General features: G+C 42.2%; 1 protein-coding gene across 1 annotated transcript in view; it reads right to left on the bottom strand.

Moving 5' to 3' along the window:
* Nucleotides 1-201: 201 nt before the first annotated feature.
* The window catches only part of DNAH8 (dynein axonemal heavy chain 8), a 327,601-nt gene continuing 301,682 nt past the window's right edge, over nt 202-26,120 (bottom strand). Inside the window, exons 89-93 of the mRNA XM_017515278.1 lie at nt 23,275-23,431; nt 19,682-19,834; nt 19,412-19,601; nt 4,404-4,525; nt 202-626 (exon numbers count right to left, since the gene is read on the bottom strand). Of these exons, the coding sequence (XP_017370767.1) occupies nt 339-626; nt 4,404-4,525; nt 19,412-19,601; nt 19,682-19,834; nt 23,275-23,431 (910 nt within the window). The 3' untranslated portion in view covers nt 202-338. The remainder of the gene's footprint in view (nt 627-4,403; nt 4,526-19,411; nt 19,602-19,681; nt 19,835-23,274; nt 23,432-26,120) is intronic.

Here is a 26,120-nt window from a genome sequence, read left to right on the forward strand (position 1 = left end):
CTGCTAGACTTTTTTTAGGATGAAACATATCAACACTTTCAGATTTTTAAAATTCAAAGCTTCCAAAGTGTTGTAACATCCAGACAGGGTTTTATCTTTAAAAAGTAATTATAATGAAATACGGTTTCCTGGAACAAAAAGCATTCATTTAGAGTCATCTTTTTGAATATTGGTATGTGAGGAAAACACACACACTAGCAATTTTAGAACATCAACTTTTTAATTTAGAAGGAGTAATTAAGCAATTATTGGGGAGAAAAGACACACACATCACCGAGTCCCTCAATAGCACAGGCTGTCCGTGTGGCTTCTGGTGCCGTCAGCAGATGGAACTGAACTTACTTGATGTCACACAAAAGGGCCACTCCTCTCAGGATCCAGTGATCCGGGGACAACACTGTTCGCAAATACACCACAGTGATGAAGGTCAAGTCAGTTCGCCTGGGTTTCTTGTAAACAGGACATACATACAGCTTGGGGTCCTTGGGTGCCGTGGAGTTAATGGCAAAGATGTGCAACACAGGTAACAGTGTGAAGAGCACCTTGGGGGTGGATTCCGTGAGCTTTCCATTCCGTCTGTCCCAGGCTGCTCCATCCATGTATAGCCCATAAATATACACGCCTTCCTGGAAGGGTCAAGCATAAGGTAAGAGGATTTATTTTTCAAACTAGGTGCTACAAAATGGGTATGAGTGTAATAAAGGCTGTCAGTTTGGAAATAAAACACACACCAGTCTTAAAACACTACCAGAGGGAGAAAGCACCACCAGGCGCATTGCATTAGTAAAATACTGAGCCCAGTTTTCTCCTGCAGCCTGTGTTGAGGCTATGAGCACTGTAGAAATGTTCCTGTGTGTTATTAGTATTTAAGTGTGAGGGTGGCGTGCTTAAGCATCAGACTTAGCCAGCAGCACCACATCACCTCTACAGGAAGGTGAAAGTCTCTGAGAGGTCTGGATTGAGTTGGTGGAAGGTGGGAGCATGGAAGAGGATCTGGAGCTGGTGTCATGTGGGATCTCAGCCTGCCACTGGTCAAGCCAACCTGTGTCTCTACTTCATCTCAGTCACGGATGAAGTGAGGTTTTCACAGCCAGGCCCAGCTAATGGGAGAGTCAGAGCGCCCCCAGAGGCCAGGCATGGTAGAGCCAGGGTAAGCATGGCAGGGGCATGGGTGGGGAGGGCTGCTTAGCAGCCCGCATCTGGCCACCCTCCCCAGTGTCTCTCTCATGCAATAGGCCCTGCCCTGGGAGTCCTCACCATTAAATCGGGAACATAAAATGCAAAGGTGCAGAAAAATTTGTAAAGTTATGAATTGAATAGCAGCACACTCTTGTTACTGGGAGTGCCCGGTGAACTGTTCTGAGGGTGAGGGCAGTGACTTCTGAGGCAAGGTCTCTGTGGCTGGAGTGCTTAGGGACCTCTGTAGAGGGGATGGCCTTATTTGAGACGCAGTCTCGCTCTGTCACCTAGGCTGGAGGGCAGTGGCAGGATCTCGGTTCACTGCAGCCTCCTCCTCCCGAGTTCAACCAATCTTCCCACCTCAGCCTCCCAAATAGCCTGGATTACAGGTGCCTGCCACAACATCCAGCTAATTTTTGCATTTTTAGTAGAGATGAGTTTCACCACGTTGGCCAGGCTGGCTTCGAACTCCTGACCTCAAGTAGTCCTCCCAAAACGCTGAGATTACAGACATCAGCCACTGTGCCTGGCCACAACTACCTTTAATAAGGTTGAATTATCATGTTAATTTTGCAGATGGGGCTTGATGGCCTTGAAGCAGGGGCTGCCTTTGGAAAGAGGAGAGAGCGTAGGCATCACAAGCAGGAATAACACTACAAAGAAAGGCAGGGCAGCTGGAAGAGCTCCAGCATCTCCTGTATCAGAGGACTCAATGGTTGTAGAATAAGGTAGGGCTTGACCGTGGAAGGATCTGGGTGCTAGCTGAAAAGTTTAAACTGGATCCTGTAGGCAGTGGGTAGCCACAGAACATGTATTCACTAAAAAAAGAGAGGCTGAAAGAGAATCACAGGGGAGGCTCCAACAATCATGCCAGCTCACCAAATAGTTAAATATAGAAGATGGTGACTATGTTTCCATTTCCGGTGAGGTTCGGACCAGAGGAAGTAAATGTTCATTAGAATAAAAGACAGTGTGATTCGCTGCAGAGTGTTTTTTGGAATCCCCCCCAGTGTGAGCTAACAGTGTAAGGACCGTATTTTTTTGGAACCCAAAACTGAGGCACATGGTTTGACAGTAAAGCCATGGGCAGTCTCAGAAAATCAGGACATACGGTTACCACCATTAACTCAGTGGGTGACAATGAACTACATGAATAATGGAGCCACTTAAAAGCCATCGTATGGTAAATTACATCCCTCTCCAGGGTGCGTTCAGCCTCTGAACCTTAAAAAGTCAGTGAGAAGGTATGGTAGATAGAATAGTGTCACCCAAAAATTCATGTCCACCCGGAACCTTGGAATGTAATTATTTGGAAATAGGGACTTTGCACACATTGTTTAGGTAAGGACATAGTGAATTAAGGTAGGTCCTAAATCCCATGTGACTGGTAACTTTATAAGAAGAAGAGGGGACACAGATATATATATACCTATAGAGACGAATGTGAGAATGGAGGTGGAGATTGGAATGATGAAGGAAAGCCAAAGATCCTCAGTAACCACCAGCAGCCAAGAGAGAGGCTTAGAACAAAATTCTGTCTTGGGGCCTCTAGCAGAATCCATCCCTACCCTGATTTGACTTCTGGCCTCCTAAGCAGTGAGACAATAGACCTCTGTTGTTTTTAGCCACCCAGGGTAATGCTACTTTCTTATGACAGCCTTTGGAACAGAACGCAGATTTTGATTCCAGGGAGCAGGATGCTGCGGTCACAAATGCCTAAAGATGTGGAAGGGATTCTGGTGTTGCATAACGGGGAGAGGCTGGAGGAATTCTGAAATTGCCTTGAAGAGATTGTTGGTAGGAATCTGGAGGTTAAGGTGAGGCCTCAACCAGGAATGAGGAAGACAATACAGGAAACTGAAGGAAAGGTGGCCCTCATTATAAGGTGGTAGGGAACTTGGCTAGAACTTGGAAATCATCTGGTCTAGCCCCCTTACTTGACAAATGAGAGAAAGGGAAAGAGAGACTGATTTATTGAGAGTCTACGTGGGGTCCAGCACCACGTGTAAATGATCAGATTTAAATCCTCACAACTCCCTTTTTAAACTATTTATTTATTTCAGGCAGAGTCTCTCTCAGTCACCCAGGCTGGAATGCAGTGGCAGGATCTCGGTTCACTGTAACCTCCGCCTCCTGAGTTCAAGCAATCCTCTCCCCTCAGCATCCCGAGTAGCTGGGATTATAGTCACGCACCACCACACCTGGCTCATTTTTGTATTTTTAGTAGAGACAGGCTTTCACCATGTTGGCTAGGCTGGTCTGGAACTACTGACCTCAAGTGATTACTCAGCCTCAGCCCCCCAAAGTGCTAGGATTACAGGTGTGAGCCACCATGCCTGGCCACAATTACCTTTAATAAAGTTGAATTATTATGCTCATTTTGCAAATGAAGACATTAGGGCTCAAAAAAGCCACAGAATTTGCCCACATTCATTGAGCAGATCAGTGTCCAGGCAGTGGGGGCTCTTCCCCCAGCCAGGTGCCTTTCCACTCGAAGCTTGAAGGGGACACCCCTGGAACTGTCCCTCAGCTCCAGCCTGCTAGTCCCCTTCGTCTCTGCTGCCCTCAGCACTGCTCTGCTGCCTACAGTAGAATCTGTGAGTAGCCCACAGCAGTAGCTGGAGATGTGTAGAAAAAGCCCCATTTATTCATTCATTCATTTATTGAGACAGAATCTCACTTTGTCACCCAGGCTGGAGTCTGGTGGTGTGATCATTACTTACTGCAGCCTCAACCTCCTGGGCTCAAGCAATTGTCCCACCTCAGTCTCCCAAGTAGGTGGGACTACAGATGCATGCCACCAGTACTGGCTAATTTTTTTTTTTTTTTTTTGATAGAGACAGGATCTCCCTGTGTTGTCTAGGCTGATCTTGAACTCCTGGGCTCAAGTGATCCTCCTGCCTCAGCCTCCCAAGGTGCTGGGATTATAGGCATGAGCCACCACCACCTGGTCAAAAAGCCTTTCTAGCAAACACAAGTATAACTTGTAATGCTGTGGAAATGTGGTTTGAGTAGTTCCAAGAGCTTGTTAGACCTTGTCATTCATCCTCCACTCCGGCAGATGGGGGAGGCTTTGGCACCAAGATCCCCTGCTTATAATGGAGGGAACCCTCGCTGCAAAGCACATGGACCTAACCAAGGCACTCATAGCTCAGGTTTAAGCAGAACTGGAAACTTCAGCTCTGGCTCCAGAACGGTCCCTGATATTTTCCAGCAATGCCTACCCCAGGTGGTGACGTGATCTCCTCCTTGGTCTGTCGCAGAACTTCATTGTGGATGGTCACAGTGTCCAGTGCCCAGCCTTTGTGGGCACGGGTCACTTCTTGCCTCATCGCTGTGAGGAAGCCTTAAAGAAAAAAAGAAGGGATGTTGATGCCTTGTTGCAATCCACTTTAAAAACAAGGAGGAAGCAATGTTAAGTGTTATTTGCTTATCAATCTCCAAACTACAGGCTCATCTCAAAAGGAGTTGAGGCCAAACCCCAGGGGAGACATTTCTCTCAGCGTTTGTTTCTGTGGGGACCTGCAATGAGCTAAATCTTTCTCGCCTGCTGACAGCAGGAAAGCAGCACCCTTTATGCTTCAGGCTGGGCCTTGGTTTGAAACTCTCCTGGGATTTCAGCTGCTCAAGTCTTAAAGGCTTTTAACCCAGTTCTAGCTCATAGTCTCTATTTGAAAATACAATATCGGAGAATAAGATCGGAATGGTGAAATATTCTGAGAACAGCATTCCAATTAGACTTGAATCAAACCATTATCAAGCTTCTATTTGCTATAATGGAACAATTTCATTTAGTCTAGAGAAATAAGGCACAATGCCAAAATAGAAAACCTGACTTTCAATTCAACCAGACAAAGCAATCACCCTGGAAAAAAAAAGCTACATGTTTTAATGTGCATAATACAGTGATTTTAAGACAATCTGCAGTTCCGTACATTGTGGCTTTTCTTTAAAGCTGATATTTGCAAACCATGCCATTCAATTCAATAAGATAAGCCTTTCTTGGAGAGTAACAATCGATGTTAGAAAAAAATACCCTAAACTTCAAAATGAACTTCAAAACCTTAAGAAAACATATTTGTGACCTACATATTTTATTTTGACCTTCCTGTAAATATTAAAAATCATAAAGTTCTCCAGTGAGAAAAATTTTGGAATGTGCATGTTCCTACTAGATTAGTGAGCTCAGAGAGCCAAACCAGCACATACCAACGTATGCACAAAACAACACAAAGGTAATAACATTTTACTGGGTTTGAATGGGAGTGGGGGGAGGGGAGAGATGCAAGGCATAATTATAAGCACTGAGTCGAGATCTCTTGGAGTTGGAAAGAAAGAACAGGTCCTAGCCTGGCTTTACTGAGAGTCAAGTTCTCCCCATTATTAAATGAGACACTTGGAGAGGCACTCATATGGTCATGCTTTCACTCATCTCTCAAATCTTGCTGAAGTGGCCACCATGTACCAAGTCCTGCACCATGTGGGATGACCACAGAGATGAAGAGGCCTTCCACGGGCCCCACATTCAAGAAGCTCAGCGGCTGGGTGTGATGGCACATGCCTGTAAATCCCAGCACTTTGGGAGGCTGAGGTGGGCGGATCACAAGGTCAAGAGATCGAGATCATCCTGGCCAACATGTTGAAACCACCCCCCCCCATCTCTACTAAAAATAACAAAAATTAGCTGGGCATGGTGGCGGGCACCTGCAGTCCCAGCTACTAAAGAAGCTGAGGTAGGTGAATTGCCTGAACCCAGGAGGCAGAGGTTGCAGTGAATGGAGATCGCGCCACTGCACTCCAGCCTGGCAACAGAAATAAGAAGCTAAGTCTGGAGGGAATGTGGAAGGATGCTGGACATTGACACAATGTTGTCATCATGAACAAAGGCGTGAACAAAGTTAACTACTCAGGAATCAACTTAGGGAAAGCGTAATTGAGAAAATGATGTGGAAGGTGACTCTTGAGAGCTATATAGGAGTTTGCCAGATGGGGCAATTCCAGGTAAGGAACAGCACATGCACCTACACGCATGGCTGGGAGAGGTTGGAGGTGGTGACAGCAGATAAGGTTAGAATAAGACAGAGGAGTGATTTTTCAGGGTCAGAGTTTGGGCTTGATTCTGTAGATAGACAGAAGCCACTGAAAACTTAAATAAAAGTTCACATCGTTTGGCTGTATTTCATCTTGAAAAGCTTACTCAGAGCGCCCCCGAAAATAGGATTTGGGGTGGCAAATAGGGGCTTTTGCATTAACCCAAAAGAAAGGTCGACCGACCAACCAAAGCAGCTGAGTGAAGGACTTTCATAGAAGATTCCTAAAAAGCTATCATTTCATGGAGCCGAGAGTGCCTAGTAGGAAAGACTGGTGTTATGATACCAAATGTTAAGTACAGGAGGCCAGAAATGTAGCAGAAGTTTGCCTGGCAGCAATTGCTGCTGGTCAATGCCCGTGCTCTATGTGGAGTCACTTGAGGGGATTGGATCAGCATGCGATTATGTCAACTTCCTTTTTAAAATTATTTTAGAGACAGGGTCTTGCTATGTTACTGAGGCTAGTCTCAAACTCTTGGGCTCAAGTGATGCTCCCACCTTAGCCTCTTGAGTAGCTGGGATTACAGATGTGAGCTACTGTGCCAGGCAACTTCCATTTTAAACATCGAGGCTCCCATACTTTAGGAGTAAAACATTTTGTGTGTTTTTCAGTCAATGATATATATGGCCAAAATAATAAAACCAATTCTCCATTCTAAGGCACTCCATGAAAATATCATTTTCACCATTTAATTTAAGTATGCATCCATGTATTAAACACTGTATGTCCTAGCAGGGTTATGTAAACTTGGAATTAAATCAGTCCTCTTTTATGATACTTTAAGATTCATTACTGATCTATGAATCTACAAGGTCATAATATACAAGGCATGAATCCTGGTCTTAACCATTCATTTGCACAAGTTGAATAATTGAATTTTTCTATAACATTTAAAGTTCCAGCTAAACTGCAAATTTGACCTCACTCCTTGTGGCCCTCAAGACAATGCCATAGGTGCCAGAGAAGAATAGAGATGGATTCCAGCTTATGAAGCACACCTACTTCAAAGACTTCAGCCATCATCAGAGCTCTGAAAAACTCTATTGTGAATAAGAAGAGACTATTTCTTATCTTCACTCTAATGGGGAGAGGCACTCCCTAATGGGAATGATGTGGGATTCCTAAGCATAAACCTCCTAATGCTTAGGAATGCCAGGAGGTGGACTCTAGAACATAATTATGTTACCTTGTACTATTAAGAAAGGAAAATGTTAAATATATTTGCAGCCTGGGAGTGAAGGATAGGAAACGTTAATAGGCCATTCCCATGTTCAGAGAACATAGAGAAGATACATATTTTTCAAGTCTCGATAGTTTTGTTTCTGCTTCCTAAAGAGAGCATGATCCTTGTGGCACTCAAAGGGTACTGAATCCAATGAGTTCTTCATTGAGTTTAAAAAAGGAGTGGCCATCTTTCTTGTAGACTGATAACAAGTCTAATGGAATGAAAAGATGGTTTTTTGAAGCCTCTATAATTTTTAAAGACTATTGATACATTTTTCTTTATAAGAACTTGAAATCACTACTTTTGTTTTGGCACAAGTTAGTTTTAATAATTCCTAAACCAAATTTTAATCATCAGTGGTGAAAAAAATGATTCATATGTTTGACTCCAAAGGGAGAAACCAAAAGTTGGGGAAGTCTTCAATAATAGTAACCTTCTATTCTTCATGAGATTAAACCACCCACATGAAAATGGGCGAGTTGATTATTTAAACATCTGAGTTACGTGTGGTCTGAGTCAGATGCTTAAAACAATTCTTCCCCCTCAAGCCGATAAAGCATAATGAATTCTCAAAACATTTGTCAAGCTTGTTCCTTTATAAAAAATCACACGTTTAAAACATGTATCTAAAATACAATTTATAAAATGCTTACTCTGCTGATTTCAGAGTCCACAGTACAGGGTGGCATGGGGGTTGGCATCTGCCCACTACATCAGCAGAGCAAGACTGCAGGGGTGTGGCCCTCCCATGCCCTTTTGTTCAGACACCCAAGGGGAACATGTGCATCGCTGGGATCACATGACCAGAAAATAAGACCCCAGAGGTTTCTTGAGTCTATGCTTACCAGAGAAGCTGAGTGCAGCCATGCCAGCGCTGGCATGGGACAAGGCAGGATATGGCTGAACTGGGCAGGGCCCAGCTAGGCAGGGTAGGGCAGGCAGGTGGGCTCTGGAAGGGGCTGATGGTAGCAGACAGGGTATTGCCTCCTCCTGCCTTCAGGTAGGAAACACCCGGATTGAGTGGGCTGAGAAGGGTTGGTCACCAAGCCTGGACCCCAGCTCCCTCAGTTATAGGCTGATATCAGAGTAGTGCCTCATAGGAGGCAGTTAGCTGGAAGGTCTGAGGCCTGGTCCATGAGGTCAGGGAGGAGCTGGGGGAAGAGGACAGTACTGTGAAGGCAGATAAAAAGGTAGCAGCATCAGGTTTCTGGCCCCCATCCACCTGGGGTTTTCCAACCCAAAGCCTGCAGTCTACTTTAGAAAGAGAAGAAAAGCACTTAATGAAAGTTATAGACAACTACCCCCCACTACCTCCTACACACAAAATCCAAATTGTTTTCTCATCTCCTCCCTGGCTTCTTCCCAATACAATACAGTTTCCTGTTTTCTTTTCTTTCTTTCTAAAAATTCCCTTTTAAGCTAGGATTGTACTTTGGAAACTCAGGTCTAAAGTAACACTTGTTCTGTGTTCATTCCTATAATAGTAGAAATCCAACCGTTCAACACACTCATGGCTGTTGTCTGACTTGTGCAATCAGCTGGCTTAAGGAAAGCTGAAGAGTGCTTTATCATTTCATATAAGGTCTTAGAAAAGAAGAAAGAAATAGCTAATCAGGAAGATTGCTCTTCTCAAATTTATAAGGAGTGGTTTGGTATTCTGCAATGATTTATACTAAAAATAAGCAACGTTTTCTTTTCTTTAATAAATGAACTGGTCCTTATGCAATAGGCCTAAGGCTGTGCAGTATTTCCTGTCTAATCAGTTACTAAGCTTGCCAGTAGCATCTTTGAAGATGAGGAGAAATGATGTTCCTGCCACGAGTTTACGACAGGCAGTTTTTCCCCCAAATGAGAAGCAAATGTAGTTCATTGGTAAATTAAACCAAAGGTCAGAAATCATTAAACGAAGATAGGTTTGGTCAACCCAGTTGAATAAAAATGCACCAAGCACCTTTCCTGGTTCTTTGCTGTAAGGCAGGAATCTTAAACTGCTGAAAATCAGAGACAACCAGGGATCATCTAAAATTCCCAATTCCCAAGTCACACAGCTCAGATAATAAAGTCAGAATCTCTGGAGGTGGAACCCAGGTACCAGCTTCATTTTGAGTCAGGGCTTCTCAGACCTTCATGTTCACGGGAATCCCTGGAGAGGAGGATGTACTAAAAGTGCACGTTCGGATTTAGTGGGTAGGTCAAAGGTGGAGACTGAGATTCTGCATTTCAATCAAGCTCCCAGGTGATACTGATGCTGCTCGCTGGCGACCACATACTGGGTAGCAAAGGTCCAAGGTCAATGTTCTTCACTCATTAGAATGACCAAGGGAGCTTTTAAGAAAATTTATTGCTACCAAAAGTGTAACAATGGCTATTTCTCCACAGCCATTGTAAAGGACAGTGTGGCACTTCCTCAGGGATCTACTACCAGAAATACCATTTGACCCAGCAATCCCATTACTAGGTATGTACCCAAAGGAATATAAATCATTTTGCTATAAAGACACACGCACATGTATGTTTACTGCAGCACTATTTACAGTAGCAAAGACATGGAACCAACCCAAATGTCCATCAATGACAGACTGGAAAAAGAAAATGTGGTATATATACACCAGGGAATACTATGCAGTCATAAAAAGGAATGAGATCATGTCCTCCGCAGGGACATGGATGAAGCTGGAAGCCATCATCCTCAGCAAACTAACACAGGAATAGAAAACCAAACACCACATGTTCTCACTCACAAGTGGGAGTTGAACAATGAGAACACATGGACACAGGAAGGTGAACACACACTAGGGCCTATCAGGGGTTGGGAGGGCGAGGGGAGGGAGAGCATTAGGACAAACAGCTGATGCATGCAGGGCTTAAAACCTAGATGACAGATGCAGCAAACCACCATGGCACACGTATACCCATGTAACAAACCTGCATGTTCTGCACATGAATCCCAGAACTTAAAGTAAAACAAAGAAAAAAGAAATTTGATTGTGTGGACTCTAGAGGGCTTGTCCCTAGAGATTCTGATACACTTGTTCCGGGGCCCAGGCAGTGGTATGTGTTAAAAGCTCCCCAGGTGGTGTTACTGTGGAGGCAGGTGTGAGAACAACTTCTCTGTAAAGAATCCTGCAGACAAATCATTGACAGTGACAATCACTGATCCATAGTTGTTTTAAGAACAAGTTTGACAAGTGGGAAGACTACAAGCACAATATTAAGAAGACTGTCATAATACAAACTGACTCTTTCCAGTGCCCCTTGAGACACACTTTCTCCGAAATGACTCTAATCTAAGACACAATTGGTCCCAGTAAAACTTCAGTATACAACTAACAAAGGATGTCAAGGACCTCTTCAAGGAGAACTACAAACCACTGCTCAATGGAAATAAGAGAGGACACAAACAGATGGCAAAACATCCCATGCTCATGGTTGGGAAGAATCAACATCATGAAAATGGCCAAACTGCCCAAAGTAATTTACAGATTCAACACTATCCCCATCAAGCTACCAATGACCTTCTTCAAAGAACTGGAAAAAAACCACTTCAAACTTCATATGGAGCCAAAAGAGAGCCTGCATAGCCAAGACAGTCCTAAGTAAAAAGAACAAAGCTGGAGGCATCATGCTACCTGACTTCAAACTACACTGCAAGACACAGTGATCAAAACAGCATGGTACTGGTATCAAAACAGAGACATAGACCAAGGGAACAGAACAGAGGCCTCAGAAGCAACACCACACATCTACAACCATCTGATCTTTAGCAACCCTGAGAAAAACAAGCAATGGGGAAAGGATTCCCTGTTTAATAAATGGTGTTGGGAAAACTGGCTAGCCATGAGCAGAAAGCAGAAACTAGACCCCTTCCTGACACTTTATACTAAAATTAACTCCAGAGGGATTAAAGACTTACACATAAGACCTAACACCATAAAAACCCTAGAAGGTAAACCTAGGTAATACCATTCAGGACATAGGCATAGGCAAGGACATGCACAAGTATGTTCATTGCAGTACTGTTTACGATAGCAAAGACCTGGAACCAACCCAAATGTCCATCATCAATAGACTGGATGAAGAAAATGTGGCAGATATACACCATGGAATACTACACAACCATAAAAAACGATGAGTTTGTGTCCTTCATGGGGACATGGATGAATCTGGAAACCATCATTCTCAGCAAATTGACGCAAGAACAGAAAACCAAACACTGTATGTTATCACTCATAGGCAGGTGTTGAACAATTAGAACACAGGGACACAGGGAGGGAAGCAACACACGCTGCGGTCAGTAGGGGGTGGCTGGGGGGGGGGACAGCAGGGGGGGGGGGGGTGGGGAGAGTGATAATGAAGGGAGAAATACCAGATATAGGTGATGGGAGGATGAAGGCAGCAAACCACCTTGCCATGTATGTACCTATGCAACAATCCTGCATTATCTGCACATGTACCCCAGAACCTAAAGTACAAAAAAACCCACAAAACTTCAGTATAAATGCAAGGTTGGGATCAGCTAAACCCACCATGTCCCACATTTAAAGATGCAGTTCCCTGCACTGAACTACCTTTTCCTTGAGCTAGTTCATTCTTCCTTTCCCTTTAACCAACCCCCCACTTCTCCTCTGTCTTCCAAACCTTTCCACTGTTCCCTCTGTTGACAAACTCAGATTTTCCACCTTTTCACAGGACATTCTTTCCACCTTCTACCAGGTTGCCCTGGCTCAACCTTAAAGACCTGCCCTTCCCAGCTGTACGTCCACCCTTTATGGGAATTTCTGCTGCACTGACAACCACAGCCTCTGGCCACATGCCCCTCCTCTCACTGTCCTTGCCATATACACATCTGCTCCCACCCATTAAGCACTCTGACAATACCTGGGTCTCTCCAGTACCCCATTCAGCATCCTGATCTCTCAGACCCTTGGCCTCATCATTTTTTATGACCCTCTCCTCAATCTCACCCCTTTTCTTCACTTCCTTCCCAGTTTAGTTCAGATCCATCCTTTTCATCTCTTGCCTGGCAAAACTGCAATCCCAAATCCAAATGTCCCCTCTCTCACATCTAAACCAGGCTGCTGAATAAAACCAGAAATCGTCACAAGGCCACCATTAGCACAGTTCACCATCGAGAGCCTCAACAGAATTCTCAAAGCCACTCCCTGTCCCCCTCATTGGCCCTCTTTCTCAAACTTCTGCCACTCTTTTAAAATCTCTCCACCAACACCTTCTTGCTCTCAAGAGGACCTCGCCTCCTTCTTCAGACAGAGAGTAGAAAGCATCAGATGGGAATGCCCTTAACTTCCTGCCAACAAGCCTACCTATGCTCCATCACCATGAGCATCTATGCCCCTTCCTTCCTTATTACTGTTATTACAATGTGCAAGGTGTCGCCTGCCTAGAGCACTTCTCTCCACTTGTGAGTGCTGTGTCCACCCCCTCCTGCCTCTTTTACCTCCTCCCTCAGATTGTCAGGCTCTCTCTCCCTCCCTCCATCCCTCTCCCAACTCCCTTTCTGTCTTTCTTTCTCCTTCCCACCAGTATTTGAACAAGTTCGACACTCTCCTATCACTAAAAGAGAAAGAAAGAAAACGTTTTATTCTTATACCTACTCCATGAACTTGCTTATCCTCTTCGCAGCCAAATGTTTTGAGGGAATTATCCGTGTTATCTATACTCATCCCATCTCCATTTCCTCATTTCACTCACGCACCCCAAAATCAGACTCCTGCACCTCACCTATTCCACTGAGACTTCTGCCAGTGGTCTTCTTATTGAAAATCCATCTGGCCATTTTTGGCCATACTTGCTCTCTTGGAGCACCTGCCACTACTTACTTACTATTCTCCCTCTCCTTGCCTTCCACGACACTATGCTGTCCTTGTTTCCCTCTTTCACACTGTTTGACGTGAGAAGCCCGCTCACAAGAGCCCAGGTGACCTGGAGGATGGTACACAAGCACACTCAGCACAATCCTGGCAAGGATGGCTTGGGAGGAAGATGGGCAGATCATAGCTCTGGTGACATTCACAGGAGGATGAAATTCCTACCTTGGCAGGTGCAAGTGAGGAATGAGCATGCCACAGTGGGACACTGGATGAGTCAGTCATAGGCTGAGGTCATCAACAAGAGGGCAGAGGCCAAAGACAGAACTTGCTGAGAAGAGCACACAAAGTGAGCTCTGAGGGGTAGAAAGAGGTCCAAGGAGGGGCATGGATGGAAACCAAGGCATGAGAGTTGCCAGAATCGGTATTCTAGCTCTAGTCAAGAGCGATGATGTCATCAGGGAGGTTGTTAGATATGAGGGCTGTGGAGAGAGTAATTTCAGTACAGTGATGGGTCCTGGCCAGATTATAAGGAACTGAGTGGTTGGTAAGCAAGGGACACACATTCAGAGACTGGAATTACAAGAGATGTGGTTGTGTCTAAGGCCAGTGCACAAAAGCCGCTTACACAAAAAGTCAAGGAGGACAGGTTGTTATTCACTCAGAGACATTTCTAGAGTTCTGTGATTTGGAGACAGGGCAGGTTAGTGCTATCACTCACGTTGAAGTTTAGGACCTTGAGGTCCACTCAACTAGATTTCCCAAGATGTTAAGGGTAGCTCTCATTCATCAAACAGCAGCACTGAGACATGCTTAGACTTGCTACTAGATTAGAAGCTATCCCCCAGTCCCTTCCAATCCTAAAGTTCCATTAGCCCTTGGCAAAATTTCCCAGCTCCACAAACGGCAGACTTTTATAACTCTTCAAGACAACCATTCAGAGATTGTAGCTAGTTGATGATGTTTCCCTGAAAACACACACACAGGCAAGACGTTGTAGATTATTTTTACAGAAATGCAAGATAACAGGACAAAAATGATCCATCTATTTGATCCAGCAAAATTGCCTCTAACTGAAAAATCTTGATTTGCGTTATGGAAGAAATTGTCACGAACATCTCCCACAACAGACTGGCGTGGCTTGTCAAGACACTGAGAAAAAGTAACAGAAAAAAGTGGACGCAGTTTGGCATCTAAATGGCATCAAGCTCCAGATCAAGCTGAACATTTGCAAAATAAGACTGCATGGTTCAATCCATTATAGAGATGTGAGACCTGGGGAACACACTCAGCCTCTGCCTCCATTTCATTAGCAGCCTCTGTGAGTCATACCTAACATCAAATGGCAAAGCTTGGCTATCAATTAAGATGTTCTGAAAGGCAGTCAATACCCTGGCTTGAAGTCAGGGTTACTGCAACTCATATTCTTTGGGTTTAAATACATCCCCACACACAGCACAGACATGTGCACACACTTGCAAGCTCACGCACCAGAATCTAAATCACGTTACATGATGCACGGAAAAGGCACACCTATGGGAAAAAGAGACCAAGGCTATCCTTTGTGACCCCTGAGAAAAACAATTTTAAATAACATGGGAAGATGTCCACTGACAACTGCTAGGAAAACCCAGTGAAGGACAAAGATTCCCCTGGCCTGAAGAGCTCACTGAGATACAAATCCACACACAGAAAAAAAGCTGCACATTGAAAAAAACTGTCACAGGGTCACAGATATAGAGAGTTTGACTATTCTAATCATCCAATCTAATTGTCACAGGGTTGAGCTCATCAATTGTTACAGAAATGATTGTGAGGGGTGCTGAAAATGCCAGATGAGCTCCACGGTGGCTGACTCAGCCTCTTCAAATGTGACAGACAAAATACCAGGCCACCCATAAGGCAAACAGCAGTGCTACAAACAGCAGAAGCTCGGGTGCTGACCAGGGGCAAACGAAGCATGTCACTTGTCCTTGAGGTAGCATGGACCTCAAAGTCACTTAGGGCTGTGGAGCAACCACCAGAGGGACAATGAAGGACACACACTAAACAGTATCAGATGCCACATTACATTATAAAATTATAAACATTAGCAGTCATACGTGAATAAAACTTTTGCAGGTGTTCTATAGTCTTCTTCATGGTCCAGGCGATTTTGATTACTGTAAATATATTTGTGATGAAACTACGGCCTTTATGCAAACTGCATTGTGTTTTGCTCAAATGTGTAAGGGTTTTTTTTGTTTGTTTGTTTTTAAAGCTATTTACTTAAATGTTCTGAACCAAAGCAAGAAATTATTTCATTGGGGAGGACTGGGTTAAAGAACATAAAACTCAGGAGATACATTCATGTTGGGAAATCAATTGCTGATATCCAATAGTGTCCAGTAAGCTTCCAGTTGGAAAAGACCCTATCTGTTTGCACACTGCCTGGGAACATGTATGGAGTTGCTGTAATCTTTGTTTGCCAGATTTGGCCAAGTGAGGTGGAACAGAAAGTAATTTTCTGTTCTCATGTCAAGAGAACGAAAGAGAGCAGAGAAGTGATAAGCATGCAGGAAGAGCTGACTTCCAGTCTTTTACGCAACTAACACAAAGCAGTCATGGATAACGGTATGTGTGTGTTTGTGTGTAAAGGGGAAGGATGTGTGAATAAGTTAGGGCTTTCCAAGACATGGAGAGGCCTGAGAGAAAGAATCAAAGTCTAACTTGAAAGCAGAACTGAAGAAAAAAGATTAGTAATATTAACAAATGAAGGCAAGTAAGGCATTAACTAAAATGTGATGTATTAGTCCCTTTTCACAATGCCAAAAATAGACATACCTGAAACTGGGTGGTTTATGAAGGAAAGAGATTTAAATTGACTCAGTTCTGCATGGCTGGGGATGCCTCAAGAAACTTACAATCATGGCAGAAGGGGAAGCAGGCATATCGTTCATGGAGGCAGGAGAGACAGAGTGAAGGAGGAACTGCCAAACACTTACTAAACCGTCAGATCTCGTGAGAACTCACTCACTATCATGAAAGCAGCATATGGAAAACCACCAGGATTACAATTTGAGATGAGTTTTGGGTGGGGACATAGAGCCAAACCATATCATGCAAATCTACATTTGTATTTCCTTAAGTATTGTTCTGGTTTGTAACATTTTTAACAAATATTAAAAATTAAAGATTAGTTTATATTAACGCTTTGCTTTTTTAAGTTACATTTTGAATGAAAAAGAAAAAATATCACTGAAAAAAATTATGTGTATTCATTGTCTATGGAAAGCCAGGGATGAACCAACCCCGCTCCCTTGATTTCTAAATATCAAAAATACACTCAATAACCTCACACTTTTGAAAATCATTGGTCCTTACACCTCTCCCAACTCCAAGTCTGCCAACACACCCTTGTAGTGCTCCCTGCTTCTCTGCCCTACCTGCCCCTCTTCTCCCTCTTCGAACGCTCCGTCTTTTACCTTGCCTTCAGCCTACATTGTCCCTCCTTGCTTTCTCAGAGAATCCTATTTAATCACTCCATCAAATCTGTTCCCTCCTCAGCACCTGGTTAAGGTCCCAGGCCCTCTTCCTAGAACCTAGCAAGAATCTCATTGCACTGGGCCTCCATATTCCAGTCTATCAATTGCCTTCTCCTGGGATTACCTTCTGATATACAGCCCCAACCCCTGAGGCCCTGGAAGACTTTTCATGCTACAGCCTCACTCCCCACTACCCTCAGCCCTGCTCCTGAGCCCTGGCCACATTGGTCTCCCTGTTCCCCTGAACAAGCCTTGTTTTTGCTCAGACCTCTGCCTGAAAAGCCCCTGCTCTTTTTCTGGCATCCTTGCTTCTGCAAACCCTACTCATTGCTTCCTGTGTGAAGCTCTTGGCAGAATTTATCTCTCTGTCCTCTGGGCTACTGTGGTACTTAGTTCTCATACAGTGGGGCGCTTATCACATTGCATTAAGGTTGCTGATGTGTCTGTCTTTACCAACCAGATTATAGGCTCCTTCAGGGCAGGAACCAGGTCTCAGATCTCTCTCCACTAAAAGTACCTAGCAGAGGGGCTGGCAAATGGAAGGTGGTCAAACAATCCTTATTAAGTGAAATGCTATTTCTTCAGGCTCCCCAGCCAGAAATAACCTGGTGACAACTTACTCAAATTGAGGCTCATACAGAGGAAAGAGACTCGTAAGTAGACACACAAAATCTGAGAACCATAACAAAAAATATTCCTCCCCCCAGTTCAATGGAAATTCTGGGAGAAAAATAGATAAGTGAAACCTGGGGGCTGCCCTTTACAGTTTAAAAGCTACAACTTTATAAAATATTATGTATAATCTGATATGTTCATAGAAATCACCATGGTTAGTGTTACAAATTTAAGTATTTTTAAGGTATTGTAAAATGCATAAGGTGAATGAATGCACATACACAGAGGACAATTAAATGCATATTTTTCATGTATAATATTGATCAAAGTATGCTTTATACAAAAAAAAAAAAAAANTGGGGGCTGCCCTTTACAGTTTAAAAGCTACAACTTTATAAAATATTATGTATAATCTGATATGTTCATAGAAATCACCATGGTTAGTGTTACAATATGCTCTAAATCCAGTACTAGTACATCACTATAAGGTGAATGAATGCACATACACAGAGGACAATTAAATGCATATTTTTCATGTATAAAATTGATCAAAGTATGCTTTAAAAAAAAAAAAAAAAAAACCTGAACAAATCACCAGTATAGAGCAAACCCAAGGAATTTTCATCAAGGCAATGAAGCCACATAATCGTTATCCAGAGCAAGAAATGAAACATTCCTGGGCCCCAGAAGTCCCCTGTGTCTCTCTGTCTGTCTGTCTGTCTCTCTATATTTTTTAGATAGAGTCTCACTCTGTTGCCTAGGCTGGAGTGCAGTGGCATGATCACACGGTTCACTGCAACCTTGATCTCCCAGGATCAGGTGATCCTCCCACCACAGCCTCCCAAGTAGCTGGGACTACAGGTGCATGCCACTACACCCAGCTAATTTTGATTTCTGTAGAAATAGATGTTCACCATGTTGCCTGGGCTGGTCTTAAACTCTTGGGCTCAACAATTTGCCCACCTTGGCCTCCCAAAGTGCAGGGATGACAGGCATGAGCCACCGCCCCGGGCCCTTTGTGCCTTTTTCTAGTCACTGCCTTCCTTCTACAGTCATTATCCTGACTTTGAACACTATAGAGCCATTGTGCCTATTCTTACTCTCTGTATAAATGGAACCATAGCTCATGAAATGTTTCCTGTTTGGTTTCCTTTGCTCAACATTATTTTATGAGATGCATCCATATTGCTACAAGCAGCAATAATTCATCCCAAATCTGTAAGTGTGAATGTCTCTAAAATTTTATTACAAATGTAGCCATAAGCTGCTGAACCATAAGGAATTCAATGTTTCTTCATTTTCACCAAGAATTACTTAAAGTAAATCTATCCATATTTTAGTAAGACAAAAATGTGTCATGTTTCTGAACCTTACAAACTCTATGACATCAAGCCATTAACTTTCTCAGTAAACATTTCTAGAAGGAAGGAATAAAAGAAGCAGAATTATAAAGCACTCTTTCAGTAAAAAAGAAAAAGAAAACTAGAAAACTGAGCAGGTGAGGGGAAGACCCCCTGAAATTCTCTGAATACTTTTGTCACGGTCATTTTTGAAATCGGTCTAATTTTCTAAACCCTGTGGGAAAACTTTTTGCACTTTTGGTGCTTCATTTTTGACATTTCACAAACATTTAAAAACTGTAAGTTAGGGAGAAACTTGTTTTTACTCTTTCATGTGTCCTAACCCCAGAATGATGGTTTGCTGAAGTTGGTGAAAAGAAAAAAGAAGGGTTTTGCCACCACATTGTAAAGAACTGATAGGAAGAGTTTCAGACTGAATCTGTAAAACAAATACAGAAGGATTATTTGTGTTCTTTTCCTTTTGAAAGGCTATGTGCAGCACCCAGCAAGCTATGCTTCCGTATTGTTTTATATCATATACATTTATCACACAATGCTACTATCCAACAACACACAGATTCCAAGTTTGCCGAGTCGCCTATGGGCACATACCTTGGGGATTAAAGAAACCAGTCATCCAAAACACATTAGGCCTCCCTTCAAATATCCATGCAGAAAACTGAGCATTTCTTTCCAAAAGTTCAGTGAACCAGAAGCCCAGTGTGGAGGAATCCCAAGACACTCTTTTCCAGAGCTGAGGTATACGAGCATCATACATGTTGTCCAGGGCATCTCTCAGGTTCTGGAGAAGAAAAAGTAAAAACACATGAATAAGAAACATCAACAAAGAAGGAAATGCCTACTGATGTAATAACAGCTCACCTCACTCATAATGATTGTTCCTTCAATGGCCAATTTTAGATCACTCAGGCTACTGCGGAGTATTGAAATGACTCTTTGCATTCTGTCAATTTCTTGTCTAAGAAATATGTTCATTGAATTAAGATGTCCCATCTTTATCAAACGAGATTTCACCTAAAACAAAGTAAACAATGTGATGAAGGAGATTTTATCATCTGTCATTTCTCTTCCAATGACCTCTTCATTCTCATTTTTTTTTCTTCCTCTGGATGTATCTCTACCAACCCAAATGAACTCTAAAATATCTCTTGCAGAACCAAACTTGCCATTAAATTTCCCATTTCCTGGGTTTCAAAAACTACTGTTCAACTAAAGTGATTTTTATTTCCTACTGATTGTACTCAGCTGATAACTGAAAATGTACTTTAAAGAGCTGAAATAAAATTGTACCTTTTTTCCCTTTCACATGATTAAGTAATGGGTGTCAGTTAGATATTCTTTTTGCAATTTAACCTCCATAGGAATATAGTGGAATTTTTTCTTCATTATGCTTGCAGAGTTAATAGAAATGTCACAGAAAGTTAATATAGCAAAAATCTTCACAGAGCAGTTACCAATATATAGGATTAGCTAGAGTTTCCAAAGATCATTGTTGCCTTAGCTATGACGGCTAAAGAGAGAGTTTCCCAATCGAATCAATGAGAATATTTGATTTTGTGGAAAAGCCAGTTAAATACCTGTCATTTTTTCCTTTTGATGTAGCACTTATTGACCATTTTGAAGAGATCAATACAAAAGCCTCTGGTTGTGGGAACTATAAAATACAACGATTATTGGAAAACAAGCCAATACCATATACGCATTTCAATTTGGTGACATATGCCCAAGAAAAGGTTGACTGCAAATACTGGCAGGAACTCATAAAGGGATTTGAACTTTCTGCTGGCCACAATCAAAGAGATGCCGGAATTGAAGGAACAAGGATGTATCAGACACGTGGAGTGGGAGAGAACTTCAAGTGAGGTATCAACCCAAAGGATCACAGGAGGCCAGGAACTGCAGGATTCTCTGCCAGAGATGCCCACTGCCCCCTCGTAAGGCCTGGAATGTTAGAGACAGATGGGCTTCAGAGTCATTTGAATCGTCCTCCACCTTTTATAGAACAGGCCTCTAGCATGGTGCAGAAGTTTCCTTCCAGCAAGGGACACCTATGTTTACTGCAATTGGGTTGTTTCTAGTGAGCAAGAGGGGAAGAGGGAAAACACAAAAAGGAAGGAGATATAACACTGAGCTCAGATACAAAATAAGCGGCCTGAATAGGACTACCTACACAGTCAAGTGTGCCAGTGGAGGTCCCTAACCCAGTCTGTAGCAACCTTCAGCTACTCTCCCGAATGCTTGGTTCTAGAGCCTACATTTTTGCAGTTTCTAGTACCTTGTTCTCATCTGCATCCCAAGTCCTTCAACCTCCAGTGGCTGAATAGCATATATATATATTTATACACACACACACACACACACACACACACCAATCCATCTCAAGAGTGGAAATTCACTCTTACGGAAAAGGAAAATTATAGAAATACTTTCACAATCCCATGAGTAGAAAATAAAGCGCGGGCATTGACTACAATATCAATTCAATAGCCCAGGTATCTCTAGTATATTAATAGTTTCAAACAAATCCCCTTGACCTGCTTAGAGTTTTAAAAGGAAAACTTTGAGATGGAAACATGCTTAGGAAAACCTTAAACCCTAGAAAACGTAATTCTAAACCTGATTTCGAGTATAATTATTGCTCCAGCCTAAAATTGTCTTTTTGTTAATAAAATGAAGTATTTTATTAATAAAGTATTTTATTAATAAAAGACTTGCTATAGTCTTATATAGCATTTTCATTATGTTTCTGGGGCCAGGTAGTTTTTTCTACAATAATGTAGCTGCATTTTTACTATAGAAGTCAATGGTATAATTATATTTTGATTTACAAAATTCGCTTTACAGCCACACATTCAAGAGCAGATCTCTTTATAAAATAAGACACTAAAAAGTAAGTGATTTTGAAACAGCAAGTTTTAGATGTTTCTTAGTGCAAACTCTTTCCCATATAGGAATACATTTAATTACATCCCTGATGCTCAGTTTCTGCTGAAGTAATTGCCAAGACAGAGGTCTTGTTGGTGAAGTGGCCCCAACCAAGACTGGACAGCCCAAATTATCACAAGGTCTTAAACCTTTTCCCTGGCAACAGCAGCCCTGTAGTATAGTCACAAAGAGTAAGTTTTACCTCACCTTCGCATGCCAGTATTAAAAATCTTTGAAGGCAAGTATGCTGCCTTGTTTTTTTTTTTAAGATCATATCAATTAAACTATTGAAAGTATATACTTACAGTATTTATCCATTTAAAAATAATTTTCTTGCCTGAGTGCAGTGGCTCACACCTGTAATCCCAGCACTTTGGGAGGCCAAAGCAGCAGGATCACGAGGTCAAGAGTTCAAGACCATCTTGGCCAATGTGGTGAAACCCCATCTCTACTAAAAATAAAAATAAAAAATAGCTGGGTGTGGTGGCATGCACCTGTAATCTCAGCTTCTCGGGAGGCTGAGGCAGGAAAATCACTTGAACCTGGGAGGCAGAGGTTGAAGTGAGCCAATAAGTGCTCTGGGCGACAGAGCGAGACTCTGTCTGGAAGAAAAAAAAAATTCTCCCCTTACTATAACTATCCCTACAAGAAGTTATTTATTTCAATATATTAACCAAAGGTCTTGGTACCTATCTACACAATGGAAACAAGAATTATTTTAAGAGGCAACAAAACACTTTTTATTGTTGGGACACTTGTTGCATGCTAAAACTAGTTAAGACTGCAGGTTCTAGAGTCAGATCACTTTGTGTTCAAATTCTTGCTCTGCAACTTAGTTTGGTTTCTGCTGGTGCTGTCCTGGGCACTGAGTGTCATAATGTGTATGGAGCACTTAGGACAGGGCCTGGCTTGTAATGAGTGCTCAAAAACACAGCTACTGTCCCATGTGACCCCATTCTAATGAATGAATAAGTGTGGTTCTTAGAAAGCTTCAGATTGGTAATGGGGTGCTTATATGAATAATAATCTCTCCAATAGGTATAATTGTTATACCCTATTCAATGAGTTTCAGAAGTGATTAAAAATCAATGGAGTAAATGGGGGGGGGTCATCTACCTACAGTTAAAACACTTGGAACATCATAAAGAATACCAAATCACCAACACCGTCGCTTTTTGGCCACAAAGATTTCATTGTTTTTTTAGCACAGTTTAAGGCATCGTAGAAGTTCATATATAACTGGGTCACTGGGAAAACTTTGATTGAGGAGGAATTAACTTGTGAAGGAATTTTTAAAGGAATGCAACAAAAACACATCATGGAAAATGTTTTCTTCTGATGTTTTGAGAGAGAAATAGGTTATGTGAACAATGAGAGATGCAGAGGTTGGTAATATAGTCAAAATTTATCACACAGGTAATCTACCACATAGTCACTAACAGGTAGATTCTTGCTTTTCATGGTAATCAGACTTATTGTTTAAATGTACAAATAACCCTGCACACCAGTGGGAAAGCAGCAAGGCTTACCTCATGAGGAACATAATCAGGAGGCAGTTTACTCAGCATATCTTCAGATAATCTATAAACAATGGCTTCCCGGGTTTCTCCCACACCACCTCCACTCTCTTTGGGTTGAATGTTGGTAATTGTTTCAAGAACAGCAGAAGCAGTGTTACTCTGAAACCTAGCAAAAAGAGTGAACTGTTCAGAATGTAACAGGAAAATACATAAAAGATAATTGTCAAAGCTAAAATGAACTAATAGAATCACTTAAATCAAAGCAAGCTACAAAAACAAAAAAAGGGGGGAGAAGAAAAGTTAACTACCATTAACCTAGAGGAATGAAAAAAACTAGAGATCCATTCTGCTGCCTCCTAATAGGACATCAAGAACATCAGTGAAATGAAACACTCTCCATCTTCAAGGAAAGAGACCCCAAAACATCCCTGGCTATCCAAATCACTGCTTCACCATCTTGGTTGTAGCTAACCTAACCACCTCATGCTGAACAATGAGCACATCTCCTTTCATTCTTCCCTGCTATAGACTGGTCATGAGAGTCTATCATTATAGGACAGTTTGTTGGCTCAAAGAGGACCACTCAGATTTCCTCGTGGTGTTATCAACTATTAAAAGTTTTTGGTCTTTTCTGTTTTGTTTTCTCATTTTTCTACTGGTTTTATGATTTCCAGGGAAATCTACTGGCATGCATCAGCTCCACTTGTTCAAATGCAGCCATGCATCTTTAAATCCATTTATTCAATAAAGATTTACTATGTACCTGGCACTGAACTAAGTTCTAGAATATGGCAGGAAAGAGACATCATTCTGTTTTCTAGTGAAGAAAATAAATATTTGACAATCCTATTCTAGTAAGTGCTGTGGAAGAAAATAACAGGATGCTTTCATACAGTTTCGATTCTCTCATTCTCACTGTCTAGCTTGCTTTCAGGTTGACCAGATACTCTGAGATGCATGACTTAGTCTCGGTCCCTGAGATGCTGGGTTGACCAGTTATCTGGACGTTTGGGTAGGAATGCATGTGTGTGTACGGGAGCGGGGGTGGTGTGTGTGAGTGTGTGTGTGTGTGTGTTGGAGGAAATTCACACTAGAAGATCAGTGAAAGTTAAAAAGTCACATGTAAGCCGAGACCAGAAGGAGGAACAGGTCAGCCAGGAAGTAGGGTGTGTTGGGAGGCAGAGAAGGACATTCGGATAAGAAGTAAGGGTAGGGGTGAAAAGGATTTCAGTGTATTTGAGGAAGAGAAATAAGGCCATTGAGATTGGAGCCAGTGAGTTAGGAGGAGTGATGAGGATGGAGAAGAAGCAGGGGCCAGACCATGCAAAGTTATATGGGAATTTGTAGGATTCTGAACACCACCCTAAAGGCAATGGGCAGCCACTGAAGATTTCCCTAACCAGGTGTGACATAGTCAGATTTAAAATTTTCAGCCTTTTCTGAACTCCTAATTTACCAACTATAAACGTCACATAATTTTATTTTGGAGGGTTTTTGTTTTGTTTGCTAATTTTTGTCTCTTGTCTAGATGTCAACCACATTCATATTTCCTTTTGTAGATGTGAGAGGCAAATCTAAAAGGGATTCAGAAAATACTTGAAATTAATGACTTGTTTTTCTGTTTTATTTTCTTGAACAGAAAACAAGCCATTGCAATATGGAAATATATATCCGAATTTCATACTTGCATACCTTTTAATGTAGCAATTCTATACCTAAGAATTCATCCTTAAAAAGAATGAGACATTTGACATTTCCATTTCTGATAGTATGGTGCAAATGTGACTGTGAACCACCCTTCTGAAACAACTAAAAATTCTGGAGGAGATATGAAAAACATCCTTTTAAAAACATCACTGAAGTGGCAAGACAATAAAAAAAAATCCTCAGGGTCAAATAAAATACAAAGTGAATGCTGGAATCCAGAGACATAAAGCCAGATTTTACCCTGGGGTATTCAACTAACTCTGGTGTTTTTGAGTTTCTGTTTAGATAGTACAATGAGACAGGGGAGAAGCCCTCATACCTGAGGTAGAAAATATAACAGAAAATTCCTACATAAATCTGGAACCCCACAGGGCTACAACCTCAGTATAAGGGTAAACTAGAAAGTAACCTCCACCTGTCAGAAGAATAGGATAGGTAACTTGTTCTATGTAGTTTGGCACTAGGTGGGGAGAAACTCTTTTCTGAAAATTCTTAATTCACCATGTTTGTGACATTAGTTAACATTTATTCATATTACTTGTGCAATTTGGAAATGCTCAATCCAATAATTTATTTTAAGATGGTCCCAAGAAGTCTTAGGTGGCACCTGATGGAACTAAATGCAACTCTTCCCTTGAACCATATACCTTTGACTCAGGTCTCAAATAAGCCAACAGTTAATTTCCAATAGACATAAGTTCAAAGCCAAAAGTTAAAAACATTATAAGGAAATGAGACACTGTGAGAAAAAGCCAGAAGAAACAACAGAAAGCAGACTCAGACCTGTAGAGATCTTAGTGACTTTTCAGATGCGTATTACAAAGTACTGTATTTGTGATATTGAAGAGTTTTAGAAGGGGACTGAAAATATAAGTATTAAAGAAGAAACTATAAACATGAATAGCATATTTGAAAAAGAGCCAAAAAGGAGCTGGGCGCGGTGGCTCAAGCCTGTAATCCCAGCACTTTGGGAGGCCGAGGCGGGTGGATCACGAGGTCAAGAGATTGAGACCATCCTGGTCAACATGGTGAAACCCCCTCTCTACTAAAAATACAAAAAATTAGCTGGGCATGGTGGCGCGTGCCTGTAATCCCAGCTACTCAGGAGGCTGAGGCAGGAGGATTGCCTGAACCCAGGAGGCGGAGGT

Source organism: Cebus imitator, unplaced genomic scaffold, assembly GCF_001604975.1.
Source record: "Cebus imitator isolate Cc_AM_T3 unplaced genomic scaffold, Cebus_imitator-1.0 Scaffold546, whole genome shotgun sequence".
Classification (NCBI taxonomy): Eukaryota; Metazoa; Chordata; class Mammalia; order Primates; family Cebidae; genus Cebus; species Cebus imitator.